Source organism: Balaenoptera acutorostrata, chromosome 1 (genome assembly GCF_949987535.1).
Source record: "Balaenoptera acutorostrata chromosome 1, mBalAcu1.1, whole genome shotgun sequence".
Lineage (NCBI taxonomy): Eukaryota > Metazoa > Chordata > Mammalia > Artiodactyla > Balaenopteridae > Balaenoptera > Balaenoptera acutorostrata.
In genome coordinates, this window is record NC_080064.1 from 152,631,957 (window position 1) to 152,653,751 (window position 21,795).

Below are 21,795 nucleotides of genomic sequence, written 5' to 3' on the forward strand. Positions count from 1 at the left end.
AGTAGAATATAATTAATATAGTAAAAATCAGTTATTCAACATAATGAGGTTTCACGTCACCTTTTCCCAGTAACTGTGAGTAACACTAAAGTGGTTCACACCTAAGTGGTACACACAGGTACTAATGATGCAGGTTTAGAGGTTTACCACCCTCAGCCCTGGCCCCCCAAATTACTTATCTGGGAGTGAGGTCATTAGATTGCCTCTTGAACTAAAAGTGGCTTTTTTCCCCAGCAGAAGGAAACATTGTCCTGTCTTTAGTTTTTCTTATGGGCCTTTTCTCTATCAGCACTTACAATTATTGCTCATTTCACCTCTACTTCTGATTCTCTTCTTCCTGTCTGCTTTTCTTGTCATCTCTTGTTTTCTGTTGCTTTGCCTCTGGGCCCTAGCTTTTCCCTGGAAAAGGCTGGATGTTTTAGTCATAAGTCACTATTCAAAGCTTCCAGTTGGAAAATGGAAAGTTACACATTAAATTTAATCTTCAAGTTTTTAGTTCTGCTTGGCTGATTTTATTAGTGTTCACCACCCCCAAGTTCTTTTTTCTTTTCTGCCCCAGCAGTTTTTTTCCCTTTTCTTTAAGAAAACAAAGCATTTTACTTTGGCACCATTCAGGATGCTGATGGTATTAAATAAGTGGTCTTAATTGAGGTTTGACTGTATTATGGATTGAATTCTGTGTTTCTATAATGAAGTTGAAGATTTGAAAGAGGTGAATCATCATTTCAAATAAGATAAAATCTCTATCCTCTAGTTAGAAGATATGCTTAATTTCTTCTCAAATGTTTATAAGAAGTTATAGATATACATGAAAGAAATTTTTTACTGTTAACATAGAACCAAGACATAACCTAAAATCTGATTTGCTAAGTTATTTTTCAGTATATGAATCTGGACATAATAAGCTTTGGAAATGAAGTGCTCTATCCCACCTTGTTGGCCCTCTGGGGGCTCACCATGTCTTTTTTCACTTTCAGATTTCTCTAGAGTCAAGGACAATGCCTGCCATTGGTATTCAAAAAATGCTTTTCGTTTTCTAATTAAATTTTAAGTGAATAATGGTTAAGCATAACTCTCACTGATCATTATTTATATTTTAGTTACTTAAAGTCATTGGATTGGATCTGAGAAGTAGAAAGGGCTAGCTAGGGCTTTTTGTCTAACCTTCCATTTAATACAGGAATACACACACAAACACACAGTGATTACTTAAGTATAGACCTTCTCTAGGAGCCTGTTTTTAGTCCTCTTTTTTTTTTTTTTTTTCCTGTGGAGGTTGAGTCCATAATAGGAGACTACGTAGCAATGGATCCTCTGTAGGTGTGCCTCTGGCTCTCAGTCTTTCTGCCAAGTTCCAAATCCTGACTTAACTTCCTTGCCTCCACCTGGATACCCTGTTGCTTCTTCAAACCTAATATTTCTAGAACTGAACTCATTTTCCTTCACACCAACTTGTTTCTCCTGGCTTTCCAATTGGGGTTTATGTTCACATCATTCTGCCCTCACCCAGAATAAAAATTTTGGAGTTCTTTGACTCTTCCACTTTAAAATTTTATCCTCTCTCTCAAATCCAGCCGCCAGTTCCTATGAAAGGTACCTCTGCAATGTTTGTTTCTATTCCCTCTTCTTATTTCAATGCCATAGCCTAGCTCAGATTTCATTACTTCTTACCTGGAGTATATTTGCCTATTAAATATTCCCTTTATTGACAACCCTCAGAATGGGAGAAAATATTTGGAAACGAAGCAACTGACAAAGGATTAATCTCCAAAATATACAAGCAGCTCATGCAGCTCAATATCAAAAAAACAAACAACCCAATCCAAAAATGAGCGGAAGGCCTAAATAGACATTTCTCCAAAGAAGATATACAGATTGCCAACAAACAATCAGGTGAGGTATCACCTCACACAGGTCAGAATGGCCATCATCAAAAAATCTACAAACAATAAATGCTGGAGAGGGTGTGGAGAAAAGGGAACCCTCTTGCACTGTTGGTGGGCATGTAAATTGATACAGCCACTATGGAGAACAGTCTGGAGGTTCCTTAAAAAACTAAAAATAGAACTACCATATGACCCAGCAATCCCACTACTGGGCATATACCCTGAGAAAACCATCTGTCATACAGAGTGAAGTAAGTCAGAAAGAGAAAAACAAATACCGTATGCTGACACATATATATGGAATCTTAAAAAAAAAAAAAAAAAAAATGGTTCTGATGAACCTAGGGGCAGGACAGAAATAAAGACACAGATGTAGAGAGTGAACTTGAGGACATGGGGAGGGGGAAGGGTAAGCTGGGATGAAGTGAGAGAGTAGCATTGACATATATACACTACCAAATGTAAAATAGGTAGCTAGTGGGAAGCAGACGCATAGCACAGGGAGATCAGCTCGGTGCTTTGTGACCACCTAGAGGGGTGGGATAGGGAGGGTGGGAGGGAGGGGTATGGGGATACATGTACACATATAGCTGACTCACTTTGTTACACAGCGGAAACTAACACACCATTGTAAAGCAATTATACTCCAATAAAGATGTTAAAAAATATATTCCCTTTATTGATATTGATACTTCACCCTATCTTATTTATTTCACTGCTATTCTCCTCTTCCTAAAGCATGGTACCTTTTTTTTTGTTTCTTTTCTTGTTTCTTTATTCCTTTGTTTCTGTCTTTTTTCTTTTCTTTTTTTTGTTATAGACATTAGTGGGACACTTGGCAAAATTTGAATGAAATCTGTAGATTGTAGATTAGATAATAGTGTCAGTGTTGATTTCCTGATTTTGATCATTGCAGCATGGTTATATAAGAGACTGTTCTTGTATTTAGAAAATGCTCATGGGAGTGTTTAGGGGGTACACCATCTGTAACTTACTCTCAAAAACTGAGGAAAGATCATATATATATATACACATATCAGAAAATATATACATCAGAAAAAATATATATATGGAGAAAAAGAATGATAAAGTAAATATGGGAAATAATGATATTTGGGGAATCTGGGTGAAGCATATATATGAATTCTTTGCACTATTTTTGTAACTTTTCTTTGAGTCTGAAATTATTTCAAAATAAAAAATTATTTAAAAAGTCATTAGGGAGATATGGAAAAATCTCTGTACCTTCCCCTCAATTTTGCTGTGAACCTTAAACTACTCTAAAAAAAAAAAGCCTTAAGAAAAATTTTTAAATGTCATTAGACTCATGGAAAACATAATAGTGATTCTCTTAAGCAAATATACCAATCTTACATTTTGCTTACTGGATAGTTCAGTTCATTCAGCAAGCATCTGTGTCTCAAAGGATGTAATATGAATAAAGATATAATAAATAAATTTGAGGTATAAACAATGCCATCTCATTGTTTATGCCCTCAAGTGGCATGTTAGTTTGCTATGGCTTTGACTGTCTCAAGGAGCAGGACTCAAGGGGAAGGCGTAACAGGCTCAATTGTCCCTGACTGTGAAGGGAAGCAGTAGTCTAGGTGCTGAGTATTTGCCATCTCCCTTTCTACACAAACCTTAAAAAGTCACTCAGAATTCTCTCCTCTATGACCCTAGGTTTGCTACCTTAGAGCCTTGGTTTATTCCTCTATTAAAGTGGATAAAAGATTATATCTGAGTAGCTGAAATTTTTTTTCAGATAGCTGAGTGGGTTGTTTTTTAAACCTTTCTAGTGGATGCAGGAGGAAGCTACAAATATTACATTTGAGAATGTTGAGGATGAGGCCTGAGCAGCTTACCTAAGGACGATGGCTCAAAGCAAAACTTCTGGGAATTGAGTGCTGGGAGATCCTCTGATATGTTAAATTTGACAGGATCTGTTCTTGTCCATAAATCTATTTTTGGTGACAAGTAGTTTCCGCATTTCTGAGTTATTCTTGTCGTACCAGCCCTGGTGGTGTCAGTTAACTGCGCCTGTGGTGTTGTGGCTGTCTGCAGATGGCATCTCATCATGTTTCATGCTGGCGGATTACTTTGCATTTAATTCAGTTCAGCAAACTTGAGTTCCCACAAAGGAGCAGGCGCTGATGCGCACATGCGTGTGCAGAGATGAGTGTAGCACAGTCTGATAGAGGAAACAGACACATAAGAAAACAAATAGAACATAAACTAATAAGCACAGTTAGAAAGGACAGAGTTGGCACTGGGGAGGAATTATTAACTGTAGGAGAGGAGGAGGAGGAGGAAGCCAAAGGAGCAGAGGACAAAGGTAGAAGAAAGCCAAATCCTTATCTTCCTTAGTAGGAAGTCAATGAATACACTTTAAATTGGACAGTCTAGCATGTTTATAAGCAATGTGGAAGTGAACAGCAAAAGAAAGTTGAAAGGGGTTGTATCTGGGGAACAGGGATCTGAGGAGGGAAAAAATTGGTCTATTATTTTTCATTGTGAACCTTATACTACTCTGATTCTTGAAAACTATATGCATATTGTTACTCTCTTAAAAATTTGTTTTAAGTTTTTTAATCCTACTGACTCTTTTAGGCCAACTCAAGTGATGCCTTTTCCATGTAGCCTATGTCATAAGTAGACATGCACACCCCTTCATTTAAACTTACACAGAAATTGTTTAAACTCCTTATATAACATTTACCACATTCTGATTTTAGACTTTTTGCTTTTCTGATCCCTCTGCTAGGTTACTAGCTTTTAGAAAGCACAGTTTATCTTCTTCAGTGCTTATTAGCTCCTAGTATGTAGTTGGCATAATTGAATTGAGGATTTAGCCATGGTGTTTGTTAGCTCACGTTTGGGAGTCTTTGTGGCATGAAAATTCTAGTGGGAATGTATAGGTGCCAGCTAAGCATTATTTTATATCTTTTTTTGAAAGTATAATTTATCTAGTGCTCTTAAATCTAATCCTGTGGATTTTGGTGGAATACTCTGTGTTTAAGAGCACATTCTGGATTACTGATAATAATTTTTATTTCTTGAAAATTAAGAGCTGATTTTTCATTGGATAGCTATTGGTATTGGAAAGATTTGTTTCTGTTATTTATTTATATCCCACAAGAACTCCTTTTATTTGATTCCAAGAGGACTGGTATTCAGTGCATTTGACACTCTGCCATATTAGAAGATTAGTTGTTTTAATATTTTAATCCCATGGTGACCAAACAATCAGAGTAATAGAGGTAGATTGCTCTTGAGGGAGCATTTGGTCTGCCCTCCTGGCTGCCTCCTAAGGCAAGAGAATGTCCCAGCTGTTCTAGGCGAATGGAAGGGTAGGTTTTCTGTTAAAACACAGCCCCACTCCCACACTCACCCCGTTTAAAGCAATAGGTACTTCACCAGCCTCACCACATTCTTTCAAGAGTTTAATTGGTAAACCCAAACTTCCTCTATTAATTCAGCCTTATTTTCAATGTCACTTTTCTCCTTATAAAGATGCTTTAAATACTATTTCAGGAAATTCTTTCTTTCTTTTTCTTTCTTCCTTCCTTCCTTCCTTCCTTCCTTCCTTCCTTCCTTTCTTTCTTTCATTTATTTTTGGCTGGGTTGGGTCTTTGTTGCTGTGCGTGGGCTTTCTCTAGTTGTGGCGAGCGGGGGCTACTCTTCGTTGTGGTGCACGGGCTTCTCATTGCCGTGGCTTCTGTAGTTGGGAGCACGGGCTCTAGGCGCATGGGCTTCAGTAGTTGTGGCACGCAGGCTCAGTAGTTGTGGCTCACGGGCTCTAGAGCACAGGCTCAGTAGTTGTGGCTCGCGGGCTCTAGAGTGCAGGTTCAGTAGTTGTGGCGCACGGGCTTAGCTGCTCCGCAGCATGTGGATCTTCCCAGACCAGGGCTCGAACCCGTGTCCCCTGCATTGGCAGGCGGATTCTTAACCACTGTGCCACCAAGGAAGCCCAAGGATATTCTTTATCTCTATGGCTCTTGCTTAGTTATCCTTAGGTTGATTAGACCTGCTTTTATCTTTACAGAAATAGTATATTTTTAGAGGCTAAAAAGTAATACAAATAATTTCCCAAACCATTTGACTGTACCTGGTGTGGTAGAGGTGAATAGTTTAAAGAGCACTACTTATATTACAAAACTGTGTTAAGACAGTATTAAATTATCTAAAAGTAAAAAGTCAGTAATTTGTAATACCATTCATTTAAAAAATAAAATTTGATTTTTAAGTTTAAATTGTTAATTTTTAATATTAAAACATTCCCCAAATCAACTATACTACAATTAAAAAAAAAAAAAAAACACTTCCATGGAAGAAACAAACAAACAAAACATTCCTCTAGTATCAGGATGATGTTAACTGACTTTCCTAAAAATCCAAATATTAAGGACATTTAATTTGGAAAAAAGAAAAAGAAACAAATGATTAAATTTCCTGAATAGTTATATTTCCTGCATAGCTCTGGGCATCTCCCTTGTGCCCAGAACTGTGCTGGCTTTATTCTGCTGGAGTCTGCCTCATACATACATAGTTCAGGGGTTACCCAGAGATCTGAGTGGGGATTATACTCAGAAGTCGTGGTTCCCACTCAGTGCTTACTTCTTTCTGGGATTCCTCCCTTTACAACTGCTATGGTCACCCTAATCTCTGTGCTCTGATTCTTCAACCAGTAAGACTTACATAGGTTTTAACTCCCTGCATGGCACTAACTGGGAACTATTCTCAGGTTAAAAGCTAAAGGGCTTCCCTGGTGGCGCAGTGGTTGAGAATCTGCCTGCTAATGCAGGGGACACGGGTTCGAGCCCTGGTCTGGGAAGATCCCACATGCCACGGAGCAGCTGGGCCCGTGAGCCACAATTGCTGAGCCTGCGCGTCTGGAGCCTGTGCCCCGCGACGGGAGGGGCCGCGATAGAGAAAGGCCCGCGCACCGCGATGAAGAGCGGTCCCCGCACCGCGATGAAGAGTGGCCCCCGCTTGCCGCAACTGGAGAAAGCCCTCGCACGAACCGAAGACCCAACACAGCCAAAAATAAATAAATAAATAAATAAATAAATAAGAAAATCCTTTAAAAAAAAAAAAAAGCTATAAAAACTGGAAAACCAGTGCCATTGCTGTCTGCCAAGTGTTGACTCTCCTCCAATATCTGCCTGCCTTTAGTCACTCTCCAGTGCCTTCCACTAATTACTTTTTGCATTTTGTCCAGAATTTATAACTGTTACCTATGAACTATTCTACAATTACAAGAAGCAGAACTCCCCTCATTTTATTTTAATGGATGTTAAAGATCACATGGAGGAGGTGACTTTTAAGAGGTGAAAGAATAGATTTTGCTCTTAAGTATGCCCCCCGTTAACTTCTCTGGCCTTTTAAAGTAGTACTGCGTTGTGCCAAAATGACTAAAACATAGGCACCAAAGTCACATGACAGTACTTACTCACATGTTTATCTATATGATTCAGAATATTTTTATTAAGGTTAATATTAAAATGAAAACATAAGATATCTATTTTCTTAAAGAGAGCTCATAGATGGATTCCAAAGAATGTGTCCCCAAATTGGCATATCCCAGTTGTGAAACACTGCTAGCCATCTTCTATACCTAAATCAGAACCTTCTGATTTTATTATTCTCCAGTTTAAAAATCTTTCTGTGAGAGGCATTCTCATAAATTTCTAGTATAAATTGGTATAATCTTTGTGAAGACAGTGTAGCAACATCTTTCAAAATTACTTATACATTTAGCCTTTGACTTAGCAGTTTCACTTCTGGAATTTTATCCTATAGATATACACATATGAATGGACATTTGCACAGTGTTATTCACTGTAACATTGTTTATAATAACAAAAGATGAGAAACTGCCCATCAATAGTGAGTAGAGGAATTTAATGTTTACCATGTATTAAGAGATTGCAATGAAATTAGAAAATATTTTTAACAGAATGATAATGAAAATATGATCTATAAAAATGTATGGGATACACCTTAATCTGTGTTTAGAGGAAAATTTATAGCCTTAAAAACTTCCATTAGAAAAGAAGAAAACTGAAAATCAGCGATCTAAATATCTATCTCAAGAAGTTAGAAAAAGAAAAGTAAATGCAACCCAAAGATAGTAGAAGACAGGGGATAATAAAGGAGAATTTACTGAAATAGAAAACATACAATAGAAAGAATAATGACACCAAAAATAATTGGTTTTTTGAAAACACTGTAAACTTGATCAACTCCTGGCAAGGCTGATCAAGGAAAAAAAAAAAGGTCCGTGTTACTGATACAGGAACGAAAAAGGGGACATTACCTCAGATCCTATAGTCATTAAAAAGAAAAATTAAAGGACATTAAGTGCAGTTATTTCAGAGCATCAAAAAGAGGGAATACTTCCTAGCTTGTTTTATGAGACCAGCATAACTTGGATACCAAAACCTGCACCAGGGATATTATAAGAAAGGAAAATTCATAGGCAAATCTCTTACATGATTATAGATATAAGACTAACCCAGCAAAATATTTAAAATGCATCATATTATATACTGAGAGCATATATTCCAGGAATGAAAGTTTGGTTTAACATTCAAAATCAGTTCCTTTAATTAATCACATTAACAGAATAAAGGGAGAAATTATATAAGCATTTCAGTAGATGGAAAAACTTGATAAAATGCAACTCTTATTCATGATAAAAAAGAAAACTCTTAGCAAATTGGGAATAGAAGGGAATTTCTTTAACCTGATTAATGGTATCTACCAAAGAAATCTATAGCAAATATACTTAATGGTAAACTGTTGAAAGTTTCCCCCTGAAAGATCAAAAATGAAAGGCAGGGTGCTCATTATCACCACTTCTATTCAACATTGTACTAGAGGTCTTAGGCAATGTGATAAGAAAAAGAAATCGAAAGTGTAAATATAGAAAAGGTAAAAACAAAATCATCATTGTTTGCATTAATTCATCTTCCTACCTGCAAATTAAGGTTATAAAATTATTTGGTTGATAGAGACATTCAGTCTTTACCTATACATCACTGTTTCATGCAATCAGGTACCTGAAGAGATTTTTTAGGGCAGGAAAGGAGTTAGGAAAAACAACCTCACAAAACTGACTTTTGATTTTAATCATCTCCCTTTTAAAAACTCCCTTTAAGTGGAGATGGTGGCTTGAGACAGGGAGTTAGGCCTTTTGCAGCTGAGGAGCAAAGATACAGCAGGATGAGATGTGAGCTTAGCATTATGTGGTGAACACTGAGGACATTTTTCCATAGAAATATGTTTACCTAATGGCTAAATTCTGCAGGATTACATGTACACTGCAGGTGAAGTAGCCTGTCCAAGCACCCTTAGGATCTTGTGTATCCTTGGTAACTTTCCCGGTAGGAGCCCTCATTTTCAGTTTAAATGGGGAGAGCAGAAAGAGGAGACAATAAAATTCTTGGACTATTATTTCTAATTTGAGGGTTTCTTATAATTCAAAGGATAGAAGTTATCCTTTGAAGAGATGGGAAAACAAGCCTGTTTAAATAGCCCAGGGACTCTTCCTCATTTGAAATTTTAACCCTTTGTCTCTACTCCTCTGATTGTATCAATATTGATATTAAAGGAACTCTGTCAGGAATTCTTCGTAATACTCGGTAACAACTATTTATCCTTTTACTTTTATGTGGCTGGCTTGAAGCTGGCTTCATTTTTGCCTCCGTGGTATAGAAGAATGCACACACACACACACACACACACACACACACACACACTAATATGGGTAAAGCTGGCTTAGGATTCTGTTACCTTATTTACTGCTCTATCTGTTTTCCAACATCCCAAGTTTTGTTGCTGTTGTCCTTCCTACTGTTTGCCCCATCCTTGTGGGTTTACACCTTAAAAAACCTCTTTAGTGTTACTTTCCTGGGATTTTGGAAGAGCACGAAAGTAGACCTGAGTTGAATCTACTACCTCCCTTGAAAAGCCAAAAGTGTGAAAAACTGCCAGCATCAGTACCTGTGGAAATGAGGTGGAAAGTTGCTAAACCTGGGAAGACTAGTTGCAATCTGTTTAAGGAGAACTCAGATCCCCAGAACCCCAACCCTATACCGCATCGCTGGGTGCTTATTTTTTCCCTACCCTGGCAAATAGTGGAGGTCTGCTCTGGAGGGAAACAGAGGCTCTTTGGACTCAGGAACACCAGGTGCAGTTGAGGCAGAAGTCCTGTAATGAAAATAACATGGTTAGGTGATGTCAGCGTGCTGAGTGTTGAGACTCCCAGCCCTGGCATCTCACTCTGCCACCAGAAAGCTAGCAACGAGGGCTTTCCTCTCTAGGCAGGAAATTCGAGGATCTTTCTATGAGTAAATAGTGAGTTCAAGAGGAAAGACCAATTTAAATGGCCCAGCCAGATAATCCTCAGGGAAGATCACAGTCAACAAACTCCACTCACAGGCAGAGAACTTTCAATTAGCTGTTTAGTCCCACATCTGTAAATGTGAGTGAGCAACAAAGAATCCCCAGATAATTGGGAATCTAATCGGCCTCTACTGTGAAAGATGGAGACTAAAACAAACATAAGAAGGTCACTTGGAGGAACAGAGACTGTAAAGGGAAAGTACAGCTTCCAAAAATACTAATAGTACATGGGAGCTCATTAACCTTCTTCTTTACTTTTGTGAATGTTTTTAAATTCCCATTATAATTCTCGTAGAAATAAGATTCTCGTAGAGATAAGATATTGCAACAGTAATAGCATTTTGTAAAAAAAGGAACACTCAGAGAGCTCTTAGAAACTAAAAGTATGATTTAAAAAAAAAAAACTCGTAAAAAGTTTGAAATTAAATAAGAAATCTCTCAGAAAGGAGGACAAAAAAACAGAGATGGAAGAAAATGAATTCCAACCCTGAATCCTATATCTAGTCACATTATCAACCAGGTATGAGGACAGAAAAAAAGACATCGGCAGAAATGCAAGATTTCAAGTACCTTTTCTCAAGAAACTGCTGGAGGATGTACTCCATCAAAATGTGGAAGAAATACAGAAAAAGGAAGTCATGAGATGTAGGAAACGTTAAATCCACTTCAGGAGTACAGAGAATCCCCAGGATGATGGTGAAGGGCCTTTGCAGGATGAAAACTACAGGCAGCAAATCCAGAATCTGGGTGAAGTTTCCTCAGGAGGGTGAAATTGAAAGGATTTCTGATGTATGTGAATAGCCTGGGAGGAGATCTAGACCACAGGTTGATCTGGCCCACTGCCTGGTTTTTAAATAAAATTTTATTTGAACACAGCTATGCTAATTTATTTATACCTTGTTTATGGCTGCCTTCACACTGCAAAAGCAGAGTAGAGTAGTTGCAACAGAGATCTTAATAGCCTGCAAAATCTGAATATTTTCTATCTGGCCCTTTAAAGGATAGATCTAGAGAATTGATTTTAGACAATTGGTCCAGAGTTTGTGGTTGAATTGGTTATGTATACATAGAAAACAATGCAATTGCTCAATCTAGGGAGAACAAAAATTGGGGAGGAAAGGAAAAGTAGCCATGATTTACTACATGGCTTACCTTTGAATATATTTACATGATTATAATAGTGTAAACATCAAATATTGTGATAATTAAAATGACCATACAAGTGCATTGGGAAGATGGGAAGGATGTACATGTTTGGTGGGAACAGGAAGAGGAAGGAGCTTAGTCCTCATCTTCGATAGTCAGTAGATAAGCCCTAAAACTGAAGAAGAAATATGGTGATAAATACCAAGAGGTAAAAATCGATTCCTCTGTGGGGGGAGAAACAAAGGGCAGAGGAGGTGGGTTGCATTTTTTCATACAAACAAATCTTTTGCAGATTTTTAAAACTGTACCTTTATACCTATGATGAAGAAAAAAAATAAAGAACACCTCCCCCTCAAAATTGGAAAACAAAAAAGAAAAGAAACGCCTTTTCAAGGTCAATTCTAGTATCATACTTACTCATGCTGCCACTGTTCTGTTCTCACTTGCAATGGATATATATCACTGATCATCCCAGCCCATTTCCTGTTGAGTAAGGACACAGACACAGATTCTTCAGAATCATTTACCAGCAACCACGCCCAGTCAGTAAGAGTTGGCCCTGCTCATGAAACCAGTATCTCTGATATGATCAACAAAGAGACACCAATTTAGGCAGATTCTGTCTGGTTCATAGGCATTCCCACCAAAGGAACATTGCCAAGATGCATTATTTGGCCTAGCGTCTGAGTACTCTAAATGTGTTCTAAAGAAACTGCATTTTAAAACTTCACGTGTTCCAAAAACCATTCCTACTTAAACCTACAAACATGGGGAGACAGGTATTTCTCAATAATTCTTTGTAGATATAGGATAATCTAAAGCTAAGTTGTGGTTCTGAATGATTTTGACTTCTGAATTAAAGTAGTTTCTGCTTTTTTTCTGACTCTTGATAGGATCTTTCCAATTAAAGATATACCCCTGGAGACTGATAACCTTGCTGACTGGCTCTATCAGCGTTTTATTGAAAAAGAGGACCTCTTATCACATTTTTATGAAACAGGTACACAGAGTCCTATTATACATGTTCCTGATGTTACTGATAGTTTCAAAGATGTACTTTAGGGGAGATAACCATTTTTCGATTCTTCAGATACCCTAAAGGAATCACAGTATTTCTGTATTTAAGAATTTCAGCTTAGAATTTTTATAAAGACAAATTTATGTGAAATTTATTCAGGCTCTTACTTCATCAGCCAGTGTGGAAAGATCAAATGGTGAGTATCCATTGTATAAATGGATCTAGTTTAAGAGAGTACACAGTCTGGAAGACGGCCAGCATACATTTACGATTATATGGTCTGTCTTATGAAATAGCAAATATCATTCATGTGTTGGCATTGTACTTGATTGTTTGACTGATACCGTCACCATACAGTTGTTTCAGATCACTTTTGACTGCATTTTCAGGGACTTCCCTGGTGGTCCAGGAGTTAAGACTCCATACTTCTACTGCAGGGGGCATGAGTTCAATCCCTGGTTGGGGAACTAAGATCCCACATGTCGTGTGGCCAAATAAATAAATAAATAAATAACTGCACTTTCACGTGCTTTATTCTTTTCTTTACATGGAGGGATAAAGTTTACATGTTAAGTTTTCATGGATATAACCTTATTACATTTTTCTCCTAGGGAGACATTTACCCTAAGATCCCTTTTCTATGCTCAATATTCTCTACATTCTGTGACAACTACAATGAGTGAAAAAGACCTAGGAGGCAGGGAGGGGAGAGGGAGGAAAAACAGGAAGTTAGGAAAGAAGGAAATAACATTGGTAGAACACCAGGCATACCAAAGTGCTTTCACAGTTAGCTGTGCCGCAGGTCTATTTTCTAGACCCTGCAATAGGGATAAAAAGATGAAGAGAAAGTTGTCCCAGGCCTGAGAATAGCCATGGGGTTTTAGATTAGTAGAGGCCCAATTTTCTTCCCACCTAGACTTTTTTGGTACAGCATTAAAATAGATATTGACTCAGACTATCGAAGGTCTAATACTAATAAGGAAAGACTGATACTGTTAATTACCTTTAAGGCTTTTTTCTTTATGTTTAGGGTTGTTTCACTTTGTCCTCAATAGAATTCATTCCTCAACTTTCCGACCCTGGGGCTTTGGAGTAGTGCATATTAATATGACAGGAGTAGGACATTGTGTATGCCATTAGAATTCCTAGTAAGACGAGTTGAACAAGATGCCTCTCTCTGCTGTGTGCATTCCTTGGTCTTACTCTAGAAATTTCTTTCAAGATGAAATAGGATGGATATCTAAGAAGGCTAAAAGGCCAGCAAGATCTGTCTTCTTTTTCAATCTCAATCTCTTTATGATATTTGGCCTAAATAGTAGCGACAATAATAGAAACTCTTTTTAAGAAAGCTATTTGTATAACAGACCTTGAAACTTAAAAGCGTTCTCTGTAAATTGTTTGTGAGAAGCAAATCCTCTCTTGAATCAGCTTATCCTAGGGGATTATCAGCAAGGACAAAGACTATTTGAAATGCTGAAGAGTGTTTTCAGGATGACCTTAGGTAATATTGCTCCAAAGTGGTCTAGCCTTCCTTTCCAGAAGAGAATTTAAAGACATCTGTTTACTTTGTGTTTCTCCTTTTTATTATTAAGACATATTCCATAAACCATATTACCTTTTGAAAATAATCAGTAATTTACAACCCCTTTTGTGGCAAAAACATTTAATTTGTAAATAGAAGAATTAGTATAAATTACGGTATTCTGGAAATTTTTTCTTTTTTATTGGCCTCGCCACACGGCTTATAGGATCTTAGTTCCCCGACCAGGGATTGAACCCAGGCCCTTGGCACTGAGGGCACAGAGTCCTAACCACTGGACCACCAGGGAATTCCCTGGAAATTATTTAATTGAGTCACACATCCTGTGTCCTGGCCATTGTGGAAATCTATAGGGATGCAGTGGAAAATAACGCAGCCATAGTGCCTTCTGTCATGCAGTTTATATTCCAGCAGGAGACAGAGAGTAAACCAGTCTGTAGAAAAAAGAAAAGGTAGATTGGAATCAATACAGATTGTGGAAAGTGCCAAGAAGGAAATAAACACAGAGATAAGAGTGACTGGCGGGGAAGGGGAGACTAGATGGATGGTCTTTTTCTGATATTGGAAGAATGCAAGGAGCCTGCCATTCACTGAGGTGGAGGAGGAGCGTACCAGCCAGAGAATAAAGGCAAAGACTCAGAGGCAGGAAAAGGCTTAGCGGTTTGAAAATTGTATTTCAAATGATATCTCTCTTTAAGAGCAACAAGAAGTCACAGAAGATGCTTTAAAAAAAACAAGAGCAAAAAACTCTAGTTAAACTAATGTTCAACTTTTATTCTAGGACACCTACCACCACAGTAAAACAAATTATTTGTATCTTGTCTTTTAGGGGCTTTTCCACCTCCCAAGGGCCAGGAGGAAGCTGTTTCCAGGGAAATGACGCTCAGCAACACGTGGATATTTCTCATACAGTCTTTTGCATTTTTGTCAGGCTATATGTGGTACAACGTCTTTCAGTATTTTTACCATTGCCTGTTTTAGGAATTGACTTGGACTTGTCAAGGTCACCACAGGAGCTTGGACTTTCATAAGCGTGCATTGTTTTACATGTACAAATCAGAATATTAAAAAAAGAAAAGAAAAGGAAATTCAATGGATGGATTAATATTTATCCCCCTTTGGGATATTTTAAAACTCTACTAAAATGAGGATCAATAATATAATGACCTGCAAATATGTTTTAAGGACTTTTCATGTTTTAAAAAGATACACTCCACCACACATTTAAGCAAACATCACTTTTGGAGAAGAGGAAATCATAAAATCATCCTAGAAGACTCTCTGAGACAAATTCTGTTGCCACCAGATATACCTGTTAATCTAGTTCAAGCTCAGAATGCTGTACACATCCATTCCTTTTAGCTAGTAGTCTCTGTTAGGCAGTGCTGTAGAGCGCCCTCATATCCACCAACTCTTGCTGTGTTACTGGTAACCTCGAGGGGAGCTGGTCGGCACCTTCTGAAGAACTCTTTCCCTGTTCGCAGCGACACTCCGGTCCTCCACAGCTACGTGAAGTTCAGTGTCAAGCATGCTCTGGGGGGCAAAGCAGTGTCCACTGGACATCTTCTGGTACTAGAATGTGTTCTTCAGAAAGACCAGCTCAGTCCAATGCTGTGTTTACATGCACTAGTGCTTCCCCTTGTGTGAGGGGTGGGTCACTTGATTTATCTTCTTGTATAGAAGGCATATTATAGGTTGATGATTGTCTTTTACAAAATGCACTTTTATCAGATGCATATATAGCAAAGGATTAGTACTATAACCTAAAAACAAACATAAGCATAGTCAGCGAGTGGGATTTCTGAGAGGCTGCCTGTCTGCACGTGGATCTGTGTGCAGGCGCTCTCCAGCGCTGCCTGCATTGGGCACCAGCCACACCGAGGCTTCCGTCCCGCTCAGAGCCTTTTTTTTTTTTTTTCTCCATTTTGCGTATTAGCATTAAATGCATATGGGGATGGTTGAAACAAGTTAAGGTAAGAAATTTGAATGATAAATTTAAGGTGAAATAGACTAGTTTATTAGAAAAATAAGAGATAAGCCAGGCACTTGCTTCAAATGGTGACAAGTTCTCACGTGGCACCCCCGGAACCTGTGTTCCCTTAGCACATCAAGGAGCTGCCCATGTCAGAGTGGTGTAACCAGGAGAGAGACCAGCAAAAAGGCTTCTCAGTCTCTTCCCACTGCTTTTGGAAAGGATAAAGTCAAGTTTCTATTTCTAGAAAACTTCTTTTTCTTTAATTTGTCACTATGTTCATGTGATTGACCTCATAGTAGAACCAAACACTTCTCAAAAAGTGCTGGCATGCCATCAGCCCATCACCTGCACCCCCAGTGTTGAGAGAGAGGCTATTTTTTGGCTTGGGACTATAAAACTATTTAGATCCTAGTGAGTCAGTGGTAGTTATCTGTGATGTGTGCATTGTAGGTTCCCCTATCGCCACTAATCGTACAAATGACAATTTTGAGAAGTAGCCAGAAAATAAAAGTAAAGGCTAGTGTTATCTATTTTTCAATAAACCAAAAAAAACTGAAAAGATGTGAATTTTCTCCCAGTTATGTGGGAAAGGCAAAGTAACACCAAACCAAAGCCCACAGCAGCTTCATCTTTAGGGTTAATTCAACGCCTATGTGAAATAGAATGATGTGTTACCTGAAATACCTCATTGAATATTAGACTACTACTGGTGAAATGCAGAAGACAGTGTTAATGTGTTTGGTTTGGTAATGGTTGTTATAAAATGCAGTTTTTTGGAAATCTAAGCATTTCCTTATGTGTTTTACAGTGACAGTGAATAGGTGAAGCCAATCTCAATATAGAGGTATAGATAATGATAGGAAGACGGAAAGAAGCTTAAAGATGCTTCTTTTTGAGGCCCAGCAAACACTACTTGACAAGATGAATCGAAATTGTTCATTTGAGAGATTAGTCAGCCATCTGGGGGATAAGTTGCTCACTGTCGAGTATGGCATGCACAGTCCTAGCCAATAGACCTTTTCCTCATTGCTAAGCAAGCCACAGATAGCGTGGCCAGTTCTCCCATCCAAAAAAAAAAAAAAAGAGAGAGGAATGCATACATGTATATATAAATGTGATTTTTTATATATTTTTTGTTTGTTTGTTTGTTTTATCTACAAACCCTTGTGTCGAGGGCTGACTTTCAATAGATCGCAGCGAGGGAGCTGCTCTGCTACGTACGAAACCCCGACCCAGAAGCAGGTCGTCTACGAATGGTTTAGCACCAGTTTCCCCACGAACGTGCGGTGCGTGACGGGCGAGGGGGCGGCCGCCTTTCCGGCCGCACCCCGTGTCCCAGGACGAAGGGCTCTCCGCACCGGACCTATAAATGTGATTTAGGGCCACTTTTGCCATCACTGTGCTCCAGAGGAACGTGGTATTGTTTAATATACTGTATATGTTAAACAGACTATTATGTAAGATGCTTTACTTTTCAAGCGCAGTCATTTCAACAGTCTGTAGAGTGACAAATACCAATAGATGTGTGAGTTAACTTTTGAAAATAGATCTGTGAGTTGTAAATAGATGTGTATTTGATCTGCCCTATCCCTCTTTGATTCTTTATCAACATGTTCTCTCTCTTCTGTTGGCAAAATGTTTGAGAGCATTGATAGTGCTTTCCTTATCAGTAACTGGAGTTCTCCTGCTTGTACTAGGGAATGTAAAGAGAGAATCCATGTTTTTATATGGCAATCAGGGAAGCAGCAATATGCCACTGTACAGAACTGAATTAAAAGTCCTAATTTGTATTTTCTTTGCAAAGTGAGATCAAAGGACGTTTAGCAAATATACATTTTGTCAAGGGGAAAGAAAATAAAACTGTGCCAGTTTTTTGCCTGGAGCTTGTAGAATCTCAGCACTTCTTGGTCTCAGCTGATCTGTCTAGATTCACACAGCAGAGAGGGTTGAGAACTCCCTGCTGGACCCTGGTCTCAGTGAGCTGCAGTAAGGGGAGCATCTGCTTGGCCACGGGCAGGCGCAGTGACTACAGAAGTGACCACCCCAGCAGTTCATGCTTAACTTCAGAAACTGTCATTGGTGTTGAAATATACAGATATTGTGGAGAAACCTCTATGCCAGTAGAAGGTAAAGAAAAATTACAGAATGGAAAATGATATTTTGGGTGGGCAAACGAGTTGAGAATCTAAATAGCAGATTTTTTTTTTAAAGCTAGCTATGAGTTCAGGTCTGTCATGTTATTAAGTAGTTGTTAATATTACAACCAACCCTTAATTTTCCACAGTAAAAGAACTAGAGGTTACTGGATAGTTAATCCAGTAATAAGTCATAGTAAGCCAAAAATCTAATTGTATTTAGGTGTTTGAGTTTTTATTATCATCAAACTTTTTTTCTTCTAGGGATGCATATTAATTTTAAAAAATGATTTGAGTTTATTAGTTTCTATTGCCTATATATTTATGACTGTTAATGAGTAGTGAAAAGATTTGGAAAGACAGCTTCAGGAAGAGGAAACACAAAAGCCTAAATAATCCATGGGCTAGAAAAGGAATCCATGAATAATCAAGAGTTGGCGGTATTGTAATTTTTCGCGCGCCTTTTTGTGAAAATGAAATGTTAAATCACCAAATGTAAACCTCGGAACATCCCTGTAGTGTTAATAGTGTTTGCATCGGTGTTAAGAATGCCTCTCATTCTTTGCTCACGTTACTCACTTCTGGTGGATTTGTCTTCGTAACGTTTCTTGACAATCACTTCCCTACAGACTGTTCTGAACTATTGGGACCTGGTTATAATCGTAGAAAGTTAATCCTGGATAGCCTTATTGGATTCTTTTTATATTTAAGAAAATTTTATTTGCATTGCTGAATAGGAAGAGTCAGTTATTTCCTTCATTACATAGGACTTCCTTCCAGAGTTACCATTAGAGCATGTCAGCTCTGGTCCACAAAGGATGGATAAAAATGGTTCTTCCTATTTTTTTGCAATGTAGTACAGTGAATCTTACATCTGTTAACATGAAAGGCAAAGTCAAAGCCACCCTGGGCAGCAAGTATACTGGTTCACTTTATGAGGCAGTAGAGACTAATACGTTTGGGACCAAAACCACCTAAATTGGACATTTCTCAGTCACAAAGGGGCCAGGTGTTCTCTGGAACAGTCACTGGTTGGTGCTTTATTGTAATCATTTTGCATTGATACCCAACAATTAGGAACTGGACCCTGGGGATAAGCTGAGGGTGCTGGACTGTTGGGGGAGGGTGACTGTAGCCATATGGAAAATAAAATAAGGGTTTTTCTGCAAATTTCCATTTGAGGATTTTTACATTTAATATTTTTTTAAAACAGTTAAAAGAGCAAAAAAAAGTTTTAAGTGTAATCTAGTTGCGAGGTATGCACACATATGTTGAATGGCTTTATTTTTATTGTGTAAAACTGTTGAACACACGACTGTGATGCACAAATTCTTTACATGTAAGGAGTCTATGCATTTTACAGTAACATTTCATGATTGGGTAATGAAACAGTTGTACCTTGAATTGCCATTGTTGTATTAAGTGCTTTCATTGTCTTTACAGTTATTACAAAGTTGTATTTATTTTATACAGGTGGACTTTCATTTTCCTGATGCCATAATGTTTACTTCAGCTTGTTGACCTGTCTTTCTTTGTGTATCTGCATGTTGTAATATATGATAAGAATGAATGTAAAGGCTGTGGCAACTGTAATTAAATTTTGTAAAGGGCTGGTCACATGTGGATCTGGTTTATGAATGCATTTGGGATTATTTTCATAACCAGATCACCTTTTCAGAAATTTAGATGTGAACACCAAAAGAAGCATTTTCTCAACAAAAATTAATAGCTGGTTCTATTTTTTTTAACCTAGAAAAAATAAAGTTGATTTTTTTCAAGTAAAGTGCTTTTAATTCTTAGTAGTGGGGATGGGGTGGTTGTATTTTACTGGAGATATTTAGGCATTAACATCTGTGGACGTGTATCATGGCAGTTGGATGCTGAGGGCAAACTGAAAATCCCTGAAAAAACATTGTACTTCCTCCTTTGGTTTTAAACTATTTCCCCAACTCCTTCCCACTTTCCCCATCCAGTGGTATACTGGTAAATGTTGAATAGACTGCTCTCCTAGAAGAAAAATTCTGTATTCAAGTGTACATATGTTTGTTAAAATTTTGCTGATAGCAAGGACATATAAACACAGTTAACAAATAATAATAAAATATACTTTATTGTAAATCCCATGTAACCAGTTGATTCTCCCAGGATACTTTAATTGATTTTTGCTGAACTCTTGTAGCCAATCTATGATCGCAATTCAAATTCAACCATGATTTAAATAATGGAATTACATCGTAATCCACTTATTCCTCAAATTTATTGGCATTCAATCTGATACATGATCTGTTAAACTATTTCTTGTACAAATTATACTCATTAAAGTGAACCACTTTTAGCTTCAGCACTTATTGTAAGCTTATATAATTTAATTTTAATAACAACTGTTTAGCAACTGCTGGCAAAACTCTAAAATTTAACAATCAGCTGTAGGGAGCCAGTAGGGGCCGTCTCCAGCACACCACTGCCCTGTGCTTTTTTTTTAATTTAACTGTTAGTGTTGAGTAAACTCACTGCTCTCAGGAAATTCCTATCACTGACCCTTTAAAGGGTGAGAAAGCATTAATGTCTGTCTTACAGAGCGTGCTTTTGATTTGAAGAATTTGACAACAGCAAATCTTTCCTGAAGTGCATGGGAAGCTTGCATATTTCTAAATTTGGTTCTTTGCTTTCATTTCTCAAAGCTAAGTAAACTGATAACAGGCATCTCTAAGATTTTGTTTTGAGTACTGAAAACATTTATTGTTTAGGTATTTTTTTTGGACAGTATGTTTGATCCCACTGAAAATTTTAAATGTATTTAAATGTCTTACACAATCTACCAGATAAGTTAAAGAGTTACAGTTCAGCCTACCTCTTCTTTTTCTATCTGGATTTAGGCTGCTGTTTTGGTGAGGCTGTAATTTTTTCCCCAGTGTGGTTTCTGTGGAAGACAAAGAACAGACTGAGGGCAAAGGCCTGAAAGCAAATTTGAAGCACTCTGAGATCTGTTGCTGACCAGCCCTATTCTTCATGAGTTGGGAAAAAAAGAAAAGCCATTGCTTTTAACTTCCACTTAATAGGGAAATGTTTGTTTTTAGAAAATGTTTCTTCCTGCTGAAAAAATGTATTTTTTAAAGGAAAACATTTCCTCTTTTGGCTATAAGAAAAAGTCAGCCATGTGAGCAGGTGTGACCATATCATAACATGCTGATACAATATAAATCAATAAATTTTTACCTCTCAGGACTTGGATAACCTTGTTCTTAACTCTTAGAGGCTTGAGAAACGTTAAACTAAGTATCAGTTACCCAGATCACATATAAACACACACACAAATGTATTGTGGGAGGAGGGTTGGCTAACCACTGGAAATGAGACCGGCTCCTTTCCTAGTCAGAAAAATACTCTTAATTAGGTGAGTAAACCCATTTTACAAAGGAAGAAATTGGAACTTTTTTTTTTTTCTTTCTAGAAATCATGAACATATCACAAATCTCCTTCCTGAGTTTTCCCCTGGAAAGTTTCTGTTGCCTCTCCTTGGAATACTTTCTGCCTTTTAGGTGTGAGATTCACTCTAGAGATGGTGGTAAAGTTCTCACTGCTGAAGAGGGAACACTGGGCCGTCCTTGCGATTATAGTAGCTGTCTTAGTGGTGTCATTGAGAAATCACTTGGCTAGGATACCTCCCCTAAAACATCAATTGCTGC

The 21,795-nt window shown here is 37.9% G+C and overlaps 1 protein-coding gene across 1 annotated transcript in view; it reads left to right on the forward strand.

The window, feature by feature from the left end:
- LPGAT1 (lysophosphatidylglycerol acyltransferase 1) overlaps positions 1 to 21,334 on the forward strand; it is a 76,160-nt gene extending 54,826 nt beyond the window's left edge. Inside the window, exons 8-9 of the mRNA XM_057528021.1 lie at positions 12,335 to 12,441; positions 14,829 to 21,334. Coding sequence (XP_057384004.1) covers positions 12,335 to 12,441; positions 14,829 to 14,980 — 259 coding nt within the window. The 3' untranslated portion in view covers positions 14,981 to 21,334. The remainder of the gene's footprint in view (positions 1 to 12,334; positions 12,442 to 14,828) is intronic.
- The last annotated feature ends 461 nt before the right edge of the window (positions 21,335 to 21,795 follow it).